We start from the raw sequence: 18333 nt of genomic DNA, 5'->3' as shown, positions 1-18333 counted from the left end.
TTTTTTTAATGAATTAAGTAACGTTTATGACAACCTTTTTCCAAAACACAAAATAGAATGTGAGATATAACAGGATAATGCAACGTTTATTTTTTTGTCAAAACGCTTACAAAAAAGTGGCACCCCAAAAATTTACTGTGGGAACACATTTTTATGACTTGATGGGGTCTCTGGGACCCCATTTTGAAAATTCCTAGCGCCAACACTGCTGTCAACAGAGGAGGAAAAAATGCTTTATTTAAATAAGTATATTCTTTATAAAGCAAGTTGGAGTATCATTGGCAAATTTTCACCTCGTCCCAGACCTTGGCACACATATATGTGTCCTCTTTATGGGATTTCAGAATATGATCAGCCTAGTTAAGACGCTACACTACATTTGTACGTTGCATAGGGGTGTGACGGTACAGAAAAATTTCGGTTCGGTACGTACCTCGGTTTAGAGATCACTGTTCGGTTCATTTTCGGTACAGTAAGAAAACAACAAAATATAAATTTTTTGGTTATTTATTTAGCAAATTTGTAAACAATGGCTATATCCTCTTAACATTGGGAACATTATAATAATCCTGCCCAAGTTAATCAACATTAAACTGCCTCAAGTTGTTGCTCAGATTAAATAAAATGACAAAAATGTTCTTTTACATATAAAAAGTGCAACATTAAACAGTTTCAAGTCAACTCATCCTGCTTAATTTATCACAGCATTTGGGAAGCCTGTAGTTGACTTTTATTATGTAAATGTTATATTTGTATCAAGATGTGATAGCAGGGACCCTGACATTCAAAGCTTTTCTATCCGTAAAACACACACGCAAAATGAGCTAACGTTACGCTAAAAGCAAATTAGCCTTCACCTCAAGCCAGAACTGCGAGCGAGCTGACCTGCAGTTTAAGTTTCTAGAAGGTCAACGGGCTTATAGTGATGTTAGTAGTAGTTGACTAGGAGGTGTTTATTATCATTTGGGGAGAGTACGCTGCCTTATGCTCACCTGTTAAACACCTATCTGCTCGACGCTGAAGCATTTACTACATGCACTCTGAATACGCACTGCTGATTGGCTGTTACCAATATATATGTAACCAATCAGATGGTTGTGTGGGTGGGACAATGCTGCGTGCTGACACAGAGGCAGAAGAAGCAAAGTAGCTTGTTAATACTTTAGCTTAGAAACACATTAGGTACACCCTCGCACCGAACCGAAACCCCAGTACCAAAACGGTTAAATACAAATACACGTACCGTTACACCCCTAACATTGCGCCATCTTGTGGCCCTATTAGGTCTCCCCGGACGTAAGAATGACGAGGGAGTGATGGATCACCAATCTCTTTATTGCAAAAAACACAAAACAGGCTACTGTCAACTGCAACCGCGACAAAACAACATCAGTTAACGCAACCGTCTTGTCCACACGCACACCGCCAGGACTCAGCTTCCCTGCCAGTCGGAAAATCACAAATCTCTTACACTACACCTTACTGCCAGGTTGCTGCAGGGCACAGTCGAACGTTTGTTTGGAGCGCACACTACACGTTACTGCCAGGTTGCTGCACGGCACAGTCGAAAGTTTGTTTGGAGCACTTAACATAATTGTTTTGATTTTTTAATGTTATTTGCAATTGTGTCATGGCCAAATATGCAATTTCTGCAATGACGCCATTATGCCACCTTCACCCTTCCGGGGATAAAGCATGCAAATAACACAAAAGCATGCTTTCACGGCCGTGGAGCAAGTGCGATGAATTGCAAAAGACACAAATAATCGCCTGAAATCGAGTAAATAAAGCACCTGGGCCACTATTAGAGGAAATATGGTACTCTGAACATGCAAAACTGGTCTACTCTGGCACTATATGATAGAACACAACTGCCATACTTTTTAGCTGAAAGAAGTGTTAAACCTCGCATATTTTGCATTGTTTTGACTGGGTGTCATTCATCCATTTTTCAACTGTAGAGTTCTAGTTTAAAATTCACAGACATGTCCAAATCACGAAAGGAACAAAAGAAGCGGAAAAGTCCAACTAAATAAAAGCTGTGACGTGATGCGAGTTTCATTCTCGGAGATCCATTCAATACGTGAAGCAAGACCAGAAGACTACAATCCTGCTTTCGCTCTCTTAATAATAAAACAAATGAGTGAAAGTGTACCGCATGTGACAAACATACGCCCGGATGGAGCATCATCATATGACCGTCACACTGACGTCTGCTTGTAGTTTGTGGTGTCCAGGACTTTTTTTCCACACATTGCGCAGATACCTGGGGCAGAGGATTTTAAAAAAACAAAACAAAGATTAACATGTGAGTCGACAAAATAAATGTCACTACATTTTGTTCTTATCTGTTGAAGATCTTAGGATTTGGACAATGTGAGTTTTGTTGTGTATCGTTGTGTAATTGTTGTGTTGGACTGCAATGTGATTAGACTCGCGCACACACACACACACAAACACACAAACACACATCACTAGTGTGTTATGAGTGAGTGTGACCGCAGCATCAGTTGATTCTCTTCTTTGGCAAGAAAACGGAACGAAGCCAGAAAGTAGTACAAATGTGGCACAAACGTATTAGAGACGTTTGGGGAGATTTTTAACAAAGTTGTGATAATAACCCGTTAGTAACATAAACACCATAAAGCGTTGATAACAGAAAAAATATAATAGAAAAAAAATATTTTGCAGCACAAAAGGTAGCACAAACAAATGGGAAAAGTTTGGGGAGATTTTGACAAGGTTGGGGGGTTATGAATAACAACACGTTAATACCATAAAAACTATTAATTGTTACCATAAATATTTTACAAACCCCAAAACCAGTGAAGTTGGCATGTGTAAATCGTGAATAAAAACAAAATTTAAAAAAATGCTAATTCTATTCAACCTATATTCAATTAAAGGCCTACTGAAAGCCACTACTAGCGACCACGCAGTCTGATAGTTTATATATCAATGATGAAATATTAACATTGCAACACATGCCAATACGGCCTTTTTAGTTTACTAAATTGCAATTTTAAATTTCCCGGGACTTTTTTCTTGAAAACGTCGCGTAATGATGACGTGTACGCGTGACGTCACGGGCTGTTATGAATATGAGCGCTGCACACACACAGCTAAAAGTTGTCTGCTTTAACGGCATAATTACACAGTATTCTGGACATCTGTGTTGCTGAATCTTTTGCAATTTGTTCAATCAATAATGGAGAAGTCAAAGTAGAAAGACGGAGATGGGAAGCTTTAGCCTTTAGCCACACAAACACACGGTGATTCCTTGTTTAAAATTCACGGACGTGAAACTTTACTATGGATCACAGCGAACATGGATCCCAACCGAATGTCAACCAGCAGGTTTCGGTGAGCAAAATTGTGGTTAAAAAGTCGCCACACACTGGATATCAGCTGAGCTTGTGCCTCCCGTACAGCTGCCGTCGACCTCCCCGAGACACTGCGCGTCAACACCCGGCCGTGGACGTACACTTCCGACTATCAGGTACTGTTAAACTCAGTAAAACACGAGCAACACAATAGAAAGATAAGGGATTTCCCAGAATTATCTTAATAAATTGTTGTGTCACATGCGGTCTGCATCTTCCTCCGCTGCGGTTCCACCCAGAGGCCCCGCTGACAGCGCACCCGGACACACCCCCGCGCTCACCAAGCGGACCGCGCCCACTCTCCGCCGCAGCTAGCCGCAGTCCACACCTGTGACTGATGACGTGCGCTGCTTAAAAGACCAGTGGACCCAGGGATCCTGGCGGGAACTTAGTTCTCTGTTGAAGTACAGTAAGCGATCATCCTGCTTTATGCAAATCCTGTTTCCCCTGTGTTCAGTCTCTCCGTGGTTCTCAGTGTCTTCTCCCGTGTCCCCGCAGAACTCTCCGTCACCTGCAAAGTGAGCTGTGCGTCTCACTCTTCCCCGGATCTCCTTCGTCCTCGGATTGCTTCCTTCGTCCCTCGACTCCTTGCTTCCTTCCACTGACTACCCTGCCTGTCTTGTCCTTATTGGACTGCATTGCGTCTCTCAACACGCACCTCCAACACTTTGGTAAGACACTCCAGTTAATCTATACCAGGGGTGCCCACACTTTTTCTGCAGGCGAGCTACTTTTCAATTGACCAACTCGAGGGAATCTACCTCATTTATATATTTCACTTATATTAATTTATTTATGAAAGGGACATTTTTGTAAACAAGTTAAATGTGTTTAATGATAATACAAGCATGTGCAACACATATAGATGTCTTTCTTTCACGAAGACAAGAATATAAGTTGGTGTATTACCTGATTCTGATGACTCGCATTGATTGGAATCAGACAGTAATGATGATAACGCCCACATTTTCAAATGGAGGAGAAAAAAAGTTGTCCTTTCTGTACAATACCACATGAAAGTGGTTGGTTTTTGGCATCTAATTCATCCAGCTTCCATACACTTTACAAGAAAAACATTGGCGGCAAATTCCGTAGCTTGCTTGATTGACATTCACGGCACCCGAGGGTCTTGTGAGATGACGCTGGCTGCTGCCAGTTCATTATTATGAAAAAATGACAGAGAGGAAGGCGAGAAACAATTTTTATTTCAACAGACTTTCGCGCCGTCCCTTCCGTCAAAACTCTAAAGGCCGACTGCACATTTCCTATCTTCACAATAAAAGCCCTGCTTCATGCTGCCTGCGCTAACAAAATAAGAGTCTCGGAAAGCTGGCGTGCACAAGTGATGTGCACGCCAGCTTTCTGAGGGATCGCTTGTGCACGCCAGTTTTCCGAGACTCTGTATTTAGTTAGCGCAGGCAGCATGAAGCAGGGCTTTTATTGTGAAGATAGGAAATGTGCAGTCGGCCTTTAGAGTTTTGACGGAAGGTACGGCGCGAGAGTCTGTTGAAATAAAAAGTGTTTCTCGCCTTCCTCTCGGTCATATTTTCATAATAATGATCTTGCAGCAGCCAGCGTCATCTCACAAGACCCTCCGGTACCGTGAATGTCATTTAAGTGACGTCTTGGTGAAGATTGATGATCACTCATTTTTAGGTCTATTTTTTTTAAAAGCCTGGCTGGAGATCGACTGACACACCCCCCGCGGTCGACTGGTGGCTCGCGATCGACGTAATGGGCACCCCTGATCTATACACACATAGTCTTACAACACACACTCTTGGGTTTTTGACACACACATCATTCTCTAGTTTATTAGTATTGTTATTATTATTATATTTAGTATTATATTTATATATATATATATTAAAATATATATATTTTTTTTACTTTGTATAAGAATAAATCTTTGGACATAACTGCCATCTGGTGTCCGTTTGCCGTCACGTCCTTAGTAAACCATAACATAAATGTCTCTAAAAAAATATGAATCCGTCTCAATGCAACGCGATTGCAATCGCGTTTTTTTTTTTTTTTCCTAGTCCGTCGGTATCAATATGCTCAAACACGAATCTTTCATCTTCGCTCAAATTAATAAGGAAATTGTCGTTTTCTCGGTCGGAATAACTGTTTTTGTTGGAGGCTCCCATTAAAATCAATGTGAATATATGAGGAGCCATCAACATGTGACGTCATCGTCTGCGACTTCCGGTAGAGGCAGGGCTTTTCTCCAGTTGCGAACTTTATCGTGGATGTTCTCTACTAAACAATTTCAGCAAATATATGGCAATATCGCGAAATGATCAAGTATGACACATAGAATGGACCTGCTATCCCCGTTTAAATAAGAAAATCTCATTTCAGTAGGCCTTTAAATAGACGGCAAAGACAATATATGTAATGTTCAAACTGGAACATTTTATTTTTTGCAAATATTAGCTCCTTTGGTATTTAAAGCCTGCAATATGGGCAAAAAAGACTGAAAAAATTAAGGAATGCTCATCAAACACTTATTTGGAACATCCCACAGGTGAACAGGCTAATTAGGAAAAGATGGGTGCAATGATTGGGTATAAAAGCAGCTACCATGAAATGCCTGGTCATTCACAAACAAGGACAGGACGAGGGTCAACAAACGAGTGAGCAAATTGTCCAACAGTTTAAGAACAACATTTATCAACGAGCTTTTGCATTGCAAGGAATTTAGGGATTTTACCGTCTACGGTACGTATTATCATCAAAAGGTTCAGAGAATCTGGAGAAATCATTGCACGTCAGCGGTGATATTACGTACCATGGATCCCTCAGGCGGTACTGCATCAAAAAGTGACATCAGTGTGTAAAGGATATCGCCACATGGGCTCAGGAACACTTCAGAAAACACTGTCAGTGACTACAGTAAAACTCTACTCTGCAACGCAAAAGCCATTTATCAACAACACCCAGAAACGCCACCGGCTATGCTGGGCCTGAGCTCAACTAAGATGGACTGCTGCAAAGTGGAAAAGTGTTCTGTGGTCTGACGAGTCCACATTTAAAATTGTTTTTGGAAACTGTGGCCACCATGTTCTCCGGAATAAAGGGGAAAAGAACCATCCGGATTGTTCTAGGCACAAAGTTCAAAAGCCAGCATCTGTGATGGTATGGGAGTTTATTAGAACTTGTCTTTGCAGTCTATTCAATTGAGTATACTTTGAAAATTATTTTTCCAAATAATTGTATTTTGTTTTTATTTACCATTTACACAACGTGCAAACTTCACTGGTTTTGGGTTTTGTAAGAAAAAAACATTTTTGAAGCACAAACCTAGCACTAAGAAAAAAAGACAAGGTTGGAGTTTTGAATGACATCTCCAATCAGAAAATGTATTTCGGAGTGACTTAAAAGCTATAACGGCACAAACAGAAATGTTCACAGCACAAACAAAGGGCAGCGGTATTTTAAAAGCCTACTGAAATGACATTTTTGAAATTTAAACGGGGATAGCAGGTCCATTCCGTGTCATAATTGATCATTTCACGATATTGCCATATTTTTGCTGAAATTATTTAGTAGAGAACGTCGACGATAAAGTTTGCAACTTTTGGTGCTGATAAAAAAGCTTTGCCTGTACCGGAAGTAGCAGACGATATACGCGTGACGTTACGGGTTGCGGAGCTCCTCACATCTGAACAATGTTGACAATTATGGCCACATGCAGCGAGAGCGGTTCAGACCGAGGAAGAGACGATTTCCCAATTAATTTGAGCGAGGATGAAAGATTTGTAGATGAGGAAAGTGAGAGTGAAGGACTAGAAAAAAAAGAAAAAAGTAAAAAAAGACTATACAGTTGGAGCGATTCAGTTGTTAGTAGACAAATTTATTAGGATAATTCTGGAAAATCCCTTATCTGCTTATTGTGTTACTAGTGTTTTAGTGAGATTATATGGTTGTACCTGTACAACCTGAAGGTCGGCCCCGCACCTTTCTTCAGCACCAGTCGACGGGTGGTGGCGATGCCCATCTCTGCCCTTCGCAAGGGACCCTCTTCGAAACACGATCTTTCGAAATGATCGCTGCATGATACACTTTTCTTTGTGTGTGTGGTCCAATCCAAACGTGTTCGCTTGACCGCTCTGTTCCATAGTAAAGCTTCACCGTCATCTTTCGGGAATGTAAACAATGAAACACCGGCTGTGTAAAGGCGGCCGCAATACACCGCTTCCCACCTACAACTTTCTTCTTTGACGTCTCCATTATTCATTGAACACATTGCAAAAGATTCAGCAACACAGATGTCCAGAATATTGTGGAATTATGCGATGAAAATAGACGACTTATAGCTGGGAGCTGTGCTGGAACAAAATGTCCGCTACAATGCGTGACGTCATGCGCACACGTCTTCATACTGCGACGTTTCAGCAGGATACCTCGGCGCGAAATTTTAAATTGCAATTTAGTAAACTAAAAAGGCCGTATTGGCATGTGTTGCAATGTTAATATTTCATCATTGATATATAAACTAACAGACAGCGTGGTCGGTAGTAGTGGCTTTCAGTAGGCCTTTAATCATTTTCTAAATGGTAAGGGGGGCCAACTTCACACGGGAAACTGAGTATGAGAAAGAAAGCTCAGAGCAATTTTTACCCTTTTAAGGGAAATAACTAAATTGACACAGTGGTTTTACGTGTATTTTGTATTTATCCAAGTTCCCACAAGTGTGCTTAATGCATTATGACCAAAACTATTTTACCAAAGGCTAAAAAAAAAAGAAGAGAAAAAAGAACCTAGACTGAATGAAAAGCATGTGCCACACGGCCTCAATTAAAAAAAAAAAAACTGTAACTCGGGGCGACACCAACCTTTCTTGTAGGCGCAGCCTTGGCAGTAATGGGACCCCGACTGATGGACGGAGCTCTTGCAGATCCTGCATGTGGTGAAGCCCGCCTTGCCGTACGGGTCGAACCTGAAAGCGAGACGGCTTGCGGAACTGAACTCATCGGAGATGGGAAAATGCGTTTTGACGGATGACAAATTGACCTTTGCAACCGTGGCAGAGTTGCAGATAAAAGAAAGGTCTAAGTGTGTGTGTGTGTGTGTTTGTGTGTTGAAACGAGACAAATAGAATTATTACGCCTCTCCATAAGATAGGACGTGACGTGACACTCACCTGGCTTTCTTAGAAGTCAGCAACTTGTTTTCATTCCGCTTGCGACCACCACTCTCTGGAAACAACGAAGAGGATCACCATCAGAGAGTTCTCAGTAAAGTTGCATTAAATCAGCGTTGCGCAGGCAACAGAATGGACATGTGTTGTGTACGTCCTTAAAGGGACACGGACAGAAGTGGAAAATCATACAATGCTGTTATTAAGTGGGACGGCATCTAAAGAAGGCTAGCAATATTGTGTTGGGAACCTACAAACCCTGTTTCCATGAGTTGGGAAATTGTGTTAGATGTAAATATAAACAGAATACAATGATTTGCAAATCATTTTCAACCCAAATTCAGTTGAATATGCTACAAAGACAAGATATTTGATGTTCAAACTCATAAAAAATTTTTTTTTTTTTCAAATAATTAACTTAACTGTAACACATGCCAAAGTAGTTGGGAAAGGGCATGTTCACCACTGTGTTACATCACCTTTTCTTTTAACAACACTCAATAAACTTTTGGGAACTGAGGAAACTAATTGTTGAAGCTTTGAAAGTGGAATTATTTCCCAATATTGTTTTATGCAGAGCTGCAGTCGTTCAACAGTCCGAGGTCTCCGCTGTCGTATTTTACGCTTCATAATGTTTCATAATGTTTGATGAGCATTCCTCAACTTTATCAGTATTTATTGCCACCTTTCCCAACTTCTTTGTCATGTGTTGCTGGCATCAAATTCTAAAGACAGTTATTTGGAGAAAAAAAATGTTTATGAGTTTGATCAAATATCTTGTCTTTGTAGCATATTCAACTGAATATGGGTTGAAAAAGATTTGCAAATCATTGTATTCTGTTTATATTTACATCTAACACAATTTCCCAACTCATATGGAAACAGGGTTTGTAAATAACAGTGCGGAAAACTGTGCGCACACTGTAAAAAGTGAGGGTTCAAAAACAAAAAAAAGAAATATACAAAAATGAGGGGCATATTATTTGAACAAAAAAGTTATCTGCCAATAGAACAAGAACATTTGGCTTGTCAAGACTCTCCGAATCAAGTAAAATTAGCTAACTTCAATGCACCTAAAAATACCTTAAAATATGTATATTCTCACTAATAACAAGTGCACTTTTTTGGTAGAAAAAAAATGAGACCTTAACGCACAATATATTGAAAAATGTTCTTAAATTAAGTAAATGCTAGTGCCATTATCTTGACATAAAGATATGTGCTTGACATAGGGCTGGGCAATATATTGATATACTCGATATATTGCGGGTTTGTCTCTGTGCGATATAGAAAATGCCTATATTGTGATATTCGAGTATACGTTCTCACGCAGTTGCTTTTAGCTGCTGGCATTACACTACAGGCTTTTTTCCCTCTTTATCTTGTCTCTCCTTCTCACAGACAAGCGCACCTTTTTACATACGTCACATATTGTCGCACCATAGGCCCTCGCATGAGAGGTAGCAGCATGGGTAACATTAGCTGTGATGCTAGCGGAGTGGTGCGAGTGGTAATACGAGAGAAAGAAGTTGACAATCTGGTAACGAATGAAGGAAGAACAGCACGGGGACCCTCGTCTGGCGGTGGTTTGGCTTTAAGCGGGAACAAGTATGTGGCAAAAGCGTTGCAACAAAAAGTAGCACCGACTCCTAATTTGTAGCATCATTTGAAAAGCCACCCGCTAGAGAATGAAGAGTGCTTACTCCGCATGTCAACATCTCCGTTCGGTGCCACACCAGCAAAATGCCGAAGTAACCGTTTCCAGAGCAACACCGTTTGAAAAATTAGTCAACAACAAAAGGAGAAAACGTCCGCAGGACCCACCACATAGCGAAGGACATACACTATTTGATTTTATATTATGTAGCTCATTTTTATTCGACAGTTTTTGACATATCTTGTGACAACATGCACAAAAATGCACTTTATTTGTTTTAAACTATTGTAGTGGCGTTCTGTACAAAAAGTGCACTTTAATTTAGTGTTGTTTTGATATGTCATCTTCGTGACATCATGCACAAAAGTGCACTAAAGTTTGTTTTACAATGTCTCTGACAATCTTGCACTTTCTGTTTTGAAATGACATGAATGTTTGTGCCACTGCTTAAAGTTTTGGTCAATCGACTTAGTTGTGATTTCCCTCTCTGCATGAAAGTTTAAAATGAGCATATATTAATGCAGTATGAAAAAGAAAGTTTTAATGTAGACACATAGAATCATCATACTGCTGTGATTATATGCATCCAGTGTTCATTCAAGGCTAAGGCAAAATATCGAGATATATATCGTGTATCGTGACCTGGCCTAAAAATATCGAGATATTTATAAAAGGCAATATCGCCCAGCCCTAGTATCACGTTACTATACTAAGACAGGTATACCGCACAACGCTAGACTGAAGCAAACGAGCCTGTCTCAGAACAGGCTAATGAGTTTTGAAACATACACGTTGTGCTAAAAAAAAAATTGGATTATTAAATTGTCAGCATAAATTGATACAAAACAATTCAGTTCACAAAATTCAAATGCAATAAGTGTAGTTATATAAATTCAATGTAAAAAAAAAAAAAAAAAGAAAGACACAAATTAACCTCCATATGGAGGGTTCACAGGTAAATGGAAAAAAAGACCCTTGTTGGTCAGTGGTCACTTTAGTCCAGTTCGCACTTACATTTCTGTCAGATGACCAACTAACGTTGTCAGTAGGGATGTTCCGATCATCCATAAGAGAGATTGGCTGATACCAAAAGCAGTCACATGTATAAAAAGGGAATTTTGCATATCATTCAATCCTTACGTGAGAAAACAACACATATGTTTTTCTTTGCTGTAAGTGTAAAGGGAAACACTACTTTTTACGAGAGATATCCAACTGACGATATTATTGGCCGATAAATGCTTTATCGGTATCAGTTTCAAAAAGTTATTTATATATTTTTTTTGTCCTGTCCAGCTTCTCAGGCAAATCATATAGTTGATGTAGATGCCCGTATCGTCTGATCAGATTGAGCCCAGTTTATAATTTCCTGTTATACAGTATGCCGGGCAGTCTTGCACTAAAGGAGGACTATGTTATTGTTTACTTCATTACTCTAGTATACACTGGACTGAAAGTCTGTGCCTTCATTGTTTTTGTAGCTGTTGTTTTGAGGGTTGTTTTAAAAAAAAAAAAAAATAATGCACTTTGTGAGAGTCAAAGTATAGTAATTCCCATAGTTGTAGTGGATAGAGCTGGGCGATATGGCCTTTTTTAATATCGCAATATTTTTAGGCCATGTCACGATACATGACCCCAAAAGGGAATAAACGGTAGAAAATGGATGGATGGTGGTTCTCGCCCGGAAAAGGGTGGAGTGCCATCTCCGGGTTGGGGAGGAGACCCTGCCCCAAGTGGAGGAGTTCAAGTACCTAGGAGTCTTGTTCACGAGTGAGGGAAGAGTGGATCGTGAGATCGACAGGCGGATCGGTGCGGCGTCTTCAGTAATGCGAACGTTGTATCGATCCGTTGTGGTGAAGAAGGAGCTGAGCCGGAAGGCAAAGCTCTCAATTTACCGATCGATCTATGTTCCCATCCTCACCTATGGTCATGAGCTTTGGATCATGACTGAAAGGACAAGATCACGGGTACAAGCGGCCAAAATGAGTTTCCTCCCCCGTGTGGTGGGTCTCTCCCTTAGAGATAGGGTGAGAAGCTCTGTCATCCGGGTGGAACTTAAAGTAAAGCCGCTGCTCCTTCACATGGAGAGGAGCCAGATGAGGTGGCTCGGGCATCTGGTCAGGATGCCACCCGAACGCCTCCCTAGGGAGGTGTTTCGGGCACGTCCAGCCGGTAGGAGCCCACGGGGAAGACCCAGGACACGTTGGGAAGACTATGTCTCCCGGCTGGCCTGGGAACGCCTCGGGATCCCCCGGGAAGAGCTAGACGAAGTGGCTGGGGAGAGGGAAGTCTGGGCTTCCCTGCTTAGGCTGCTGCCCCCGCGACCCGACCTCGGATAAGCGGAAGATGATGGATGAATGGATATATATAAACCCTTGATGCATATAATCACAGCAGTATGAAGATTTTATGTGTCTGCATTAAAACATTCTTGTTCATACTGCATTAATATATGATCATTTTAAACTTTCATGCAGAGGGAAATCACAACTAGGTCAATTGACCAAAAGTGTATTTATTAAACAGTTATTAAGCAGTAGCACAAACATTCATGTCATTTCCAAAACAGAAAGTGCAAGATTGTCAGAGACATTTTAAAACAAACTATGGGTGCACTTTTGTGCATGATGTCACTAAGATGACATATAAAAACAACACTAAATTAAAGTGCACTTTTTGTACAGAACGCCACTACAATAGCTTAAAACAAATAAAGTGCACTTTTGTGCATGATGTCACACAAGATATTTCAATAACTGTCAAATAAAAATGAGCTGCATAATAGGAAATCAAATAGTGTTCGTCCTTCAGTATGTGGTAGGTTACTGCAGACATTATCTCCTACTGTTGTTGACTATTTTTTTCATACGGTGTTGATTTGGAAATGTTTGCCTCGGCATTTTGATGGTGTGGGCGTGTGGCACCGAATGGAGATGTTGACATAATAATAATGGATTAGATTTATATCTCGCTTTTCTATTGTTAAGATACTCAAAGCGCTCACAGAGAAGTGGGAACCCATCATTCATTCACACCTGGTGGTGGTAAGCTACATCTCTAGCCACAGCTGCCCTGCGGTAGACTGACGGAAGCGTGGCTGCAAGTTTGCGCCTACGGCCCCTCCGACCACCACCAATCATTCATTCATCATTCATTCACCAGTGTGAGCGGCACCGGGGGCAAAGGGTGAAGTGTCTTCCCCTAGGACACAATGGCAGCGATTTGGATGTTAATAGGTGAGAAGCGAACCTGCAACCCTCAGGTTTCTGGCACGGCCGCTCTACCCACTACGCCATGCGGAGTAAGCACTCTTCATTCTCTAGCAGGTTACTTTTCAAATGATGCTACATATAAGCAGTAATGCTACTTTTGGTGGCAACGCTTTTGCCCCACACTTGACAAATTACGGTTGTCTGTTCGACATATTCCCACTTGAAGCCAAACCACCGCCAGATGATGGATTCCGTGCTGTTTTTCTTGGGAATTAATTCTTCATTCATTTGTTACCAGATTTGCACCTTCTTTCTCTCGTAATACCACAGCTAACGTTACCTGTGCTGCTACCTCTCTACTCCGTGAGGGCGTATACGTATGTGACGTATGTAAGAAGGTGTGCTTGCTATCTGTAAGAGGGAGACACAAGGAAGAGTGGGAAGAGCCTGTAGTGTAATGCCAGCAGCTAAAAGCAACTGTGTGAGAATGTATACTCGAATATCACTATATAGTCATTTTCTATATCGCGCAGAGACAAACCTGCAATATATCGATAAATCACCCAGACCTAGTAGTAGGTATCAGGATTATCTCATGGAGAGCATGTCCCAAATTCCAAGCTGCAGTTTTGAGGCATGTCAAAAAAAAATAATGTACTTTGTGACTTCAATAATAAATATGGCAGTGCCATGTTGGCATTTTTTTCCAAAACTTGAGTTGATTTGTTTTGGAAAACCTTGTTACATTGTTTAATGCACCAAGCGGTAGATCACAACAAAATTAGGCATAATAATGTGTTAAAGGCCTACTGAAAGCCACTACTACCGACCACGCAGTCTGATAGTTTATATATCAATGATGAAATATTAACATTGCAACACATGCCAATACGGCCTTTTCCATCCATCCATCCATCATCTTCCGCTTATCCGAGGTCGGGTCGCGGGGGCAACAGCCTAAGCAGGGAAACCCAGACTTCCCTCTCCCCAACCACTTCGTCTAGCTCTTCCCGGGGGATCCCGAGGCATTCCCAGGCCAGCCGGGAGACATAGTCTTCCCAATGTGTCCTGGGTCTTCCCCGTGGCCTCCTACCGGTTGGACGTGCCCTAAACACCTCCCTAGGGAGGCATACGGGTGGCATCCTGACCAGATGCCCGAACCACCTCATCTGGCTCCTCTCCCTGTGAAGGAGCAGCGGCTTTACTTTGAGTTCCTCCCGGATGACAGAGCTTTGCCTTCCGGCTCAGCTCCTTCTTTACCACAACGGATCGGTACAACGTCCGCATTACTGAAGACGCCGCACCGATCCGCCTGTCGATCTCACGATCCACTCTTCCCTCACTCGTGAACAAGACTCCTAGGTACTTGAACTCCTCCACTTGGGGCAGGGTCTCCTCCCCAACCCGGAGATGGCATTCCACCCTTTTCCGGGCGAGAACCATGGACTCGGACTTGGAGGTGCTGATTCTCATTCCGGTCGCTTCACACTCGGCTGCGAACCGATCCAGTGAGAGCTGAAGATCCCGGTCAGATGAAGCCATCAGGAACACATCATCTGCAAAAAGCAGAGACCTAATCCTGCGGTTACCAAACCGGAACCCCTCAACGCCTTGACTGCGCCTAGAAATTCTGTCCATAAAAGTTATGAACAGAATGGGTGACAAAGGACAGCCTTGACGGAGTCCAACCCTCACTGGAAATGTGTTCGACTTACTGCCGGCAATGCGGACCAAGTTCTGACACTGATCATACAGGGAGTGGACCACCACAATAAGACAGTCCGATACCCCATACTCTCTGAGCACTCCCCACAGGTCTTCCCGAGGGACACGGTCCAATGCCTTCTCCAAGTCCACAAAGCACATGTAGACTGGTTGGGCAAACTCCCATGCACCCTCAAGAACCCTGCCGAGAGTATAGAGCTCTTCCACAGTTCCACGACCAGGACGAAAACCACACTGTTCCTCCTGAATACGGCCTTTTTAGTTTACTAAATTGCAATTTTAAATTTCCAGCGAAGTGTCGTGTTGAAAACGTCGCAGTTGTGCGTTTGACGTCTCGGGTTGTAGCGGAAATTTTTTTCCAGCCCGATCCAAGCTGTAAGTAATCTGCTTTAATTGCATAATTACACAGTATTCTGTACATCTGTGTTGCTGAATCTTTTGCAATTTGTTCAATTAATAATGGAGTAGTCAAAGTAGAAAGATGTAGGTGGGAAGCGGTGTATTGCAGCTGCCTTAAGCAAAGCAAACACAGCCGGTGTTTCCTTGTTTAAAATTCCCGAAGGTGAAGCTTTACTATGGAACATGGATCCCGACCACATGTCAACCGGCAGGTTTCGGTGAGAATGTTGTGGTAATAAGTCGGCTCTTACCGTAGTTATGAGCGGACCTTCCGTCCTCCTGCAGCTGCAGACTATTACCTCCTCCCACCGGAGACACTGGCAGTCACCACACCCGTGGCCACACCCTTTCGACTTTCAGGTACTATATAATCTCACTAAAACACTAGTAACACAATAGGCAGATAAGGGATTTTACAGAATTATCCTAGTAAATGTGTCTAATACAATCTAAATCGCACCCACTGCCATCGCCTTTTTTTTTTTCTAGTCCTTCACTCTCACTATCCTTCATCCACAAATCTTTCATCCTCGCTCAAATTAATGGGGAAATCGTCGCTTTCTCGGTCCGAATCGCTCTAGCTACTGGTGGCTATGATTGTAAACAATGTGAGGCGCTCTACAACCAGTGACATCACGCGCACATCGTCTGCTACTTTCGGTAAAGGCAAGGCTTTTTTATTAGCGACCAAAAGTTGCGAACTTTATCGTGGATGTTCTCTACTAAATCCTTTCAGCAAAAATATGGCAATATTACGAAATGCTCAAGTCTGACACATAGAATGGACCTGCTATCCCCGTTTAAATAAGAAAATCTCATTTCGGTCGGCCTTTAATTCCACGACCGTATACATCTGTATCGGTTGATATCGGAATCGGTAATTAAGAGTTGGACAATATCGGAATGTCGGCACAAAAGCCATTATCGGACATCTCTTATTATTAACTGAATTTCAGCCAGTTTACCAATCGTGTTTCGTGCTCCATCCTTCCAGGTGTCAGGCGTTATGACTCTCCCAAGCTTCTTCTCGCCTACAATAAATAAAAAATGAGAAAAAGAGCCACTCTGAGATAAAAGTACAATATATTAGGGAGACAATTATTCGAGGAGGAATAACAAACAGGACTGAGCGATTCAAGCTAGCAGACACCATAGCTTTAGCATACGTCGTTCGCAAAAACAAAAAGAAGATTTGACGACGGATAGGATTTTATGTGTCGTAAACTTACACTTCTCACAGACCATGTTTCCTTCTTTATTCGCGGTGGCGTTCGCTCTAAATGGTGGAAATTATTACACCGGACTGTGGAGGCCTCAAGTCCACTAATTTGTAAACTTCCGGTTGTTGATTACATCTGCTCGTCGGATTGGAGCAATGTGACAAAAACTCAAGTGTTTGATTGGCTGAAAAATCTGTCACTCAGCCCTCGGCAATAAAAGCAGCTGTTTCCGGTTGAAGGCTGACGTTTGAAATAATCGCCCAAACATATTGTTGGTTCAGTTATTTTTACTGTTACAAATAATAAATACGTGTATTTAGTAGTTTTTTTTCTTTTTATTAAATCAACATAAAAATATACAAGATACACTTTCAATTAAGAGCATCAACCCCACGCGCCCCCCCAAAAACCCTCCCTCCCCCATGATTGTGTGTGCCGCCGGTCCACTAACATTATCATTAATTACTATTTTTTTATGTAATTGTTTTATTTTATTTCACTTTCTTTTTTATCCACAATTTTTTTTTCTTTAATGTATCTTATTTTATTTTATTTATAAAATAAAAAAATGACTTTATATTCACCAGACCAGGTTAATTAAATTAGACTTGTCTAAAAGGTTTTTAAAACCAGGTCCAGTCCAGGTAATTAGATTAGATTAGATTAGATAGTACTTTATTCATTCCGTCAGGAGAGTTCCTTCAGGAAAATTACAATTTTCAGCACAATCCCATTCAAGATCAGACAAACATTACAGGGAGACAGAACAGGATCGCTGACGGGTCTGCTGGCTTCCAGCGCCCCTTACAAAAAAAGATGAAATACAGGTAAACAAGGGGGGGGATAGAAGATTAAAATGAAATAAAAAAATCGGTCTTAGCCTGGGCCTTGGAGAGGGGGTGCAGACTGAGGCCAAGGGAAAAAAAAAATGTCCAAGTCGGGCTCAGCAACAGATCCCCTCATCCATGTATAACAACAATAATTAGGGAAACAACAGATTGCATACAATTTATAAACAAAATTACATTTTCATAAAAAGCATTTGTGTATAGTCCATATTATGTCCAAGTCAGACTCTACACACACCTTCATTTTGTACACTCAAAAATAGTGAACACAACAAAAGATAGCACATACAGTGGGGCAAAAAAGTATTTAGTCAGCCAGCGATTGTGCAAGTTCTCCCACTTAAAATGATGACAGAGGTCTGTAATTTTCATCATAGGTACACTTCAACTGTGAGAGACAGAATGTGAAAAAATAACCCAGGAATTCACATTGTAGAAATTTTAAAGAATTTATTTGTAAATTATGGTGGAAAATAAGTATTTGGTCAACCATTCAAAGCTCTCCCTGATGGAAGGAGGTTTTGGCTCAAAATCTCACGATACATGGCCCCATTCATTCTTTCCTTAACACGGATCAATCGTCCTGTCCCCTTAGCAGAAAAACTGCCGCAAAGCATGATGTTTCCACCCCCATGCTTCACAGTAGGTTTGGTGTTCTTGGGATGTAACTCAGTATTCTTCTTCCTCCAAACACGACAAGTTGAGTTTGTACCAAAATGTTCTATTTTGGTTTCATCTGACCA

At 41.5% G+C, this 18333-nt stretch overlaps 1 protein-coding gene across 1 annotated transcript; it reads right to left on the bottom strand.

Annotated features, from left to right (window-relative positions):
* Nucleotides 1–1314: 1314 nt before the first annotated feature.
* On the bottom strand, nucleotides 1315–16912 carry cript (cysteine-rich PDZ-binding protein). Its single transcript, XM_061907506.1, has 5 exons — nucleotides 16752–16912; nucleotides 16488–16553; nucleotides 8533–8587; nucleotides 8225–8328; nucleotides 1315–2266 (listed from the first exon to the last, which is right to left on the bottom strand). Exons 1-5 carry the CDS (start codon nucleotides 16765–16767, stop codon nucleotides 2202–2204), a joined length of 306 nt encoding a protein of 101 aa, XP_061763490.1. The 5' UTR covers nucleotides 16768–16912; the 3' UTR covers nucleotides 1315–2201.
* Between the last annotated feature and the right edge of the window lie 1421 nt (nucleotides 16913–18333).

The sequence above is a fragment of the Nerophis ophidion genome, linkage group LG08 (assembly GCF_033978795.1).
Source record: "Nerophis ophidion isolate RoL-2023_Sa linkage group LG08, RoL_Noph_v1.0, whole genome shotgun sequence".
Classification (NCBI taxonomy): Eukaryota; Metazoa; Chordata; class Actinopteri; order Syngnathiformes; family Syngnathidae; genus Nerophis; species Nerophis ophidion.
Note: the sequence above shows the minus strand (reverse complement) of the source record. Positions and strands in the feature narration are given on the sequence as shown.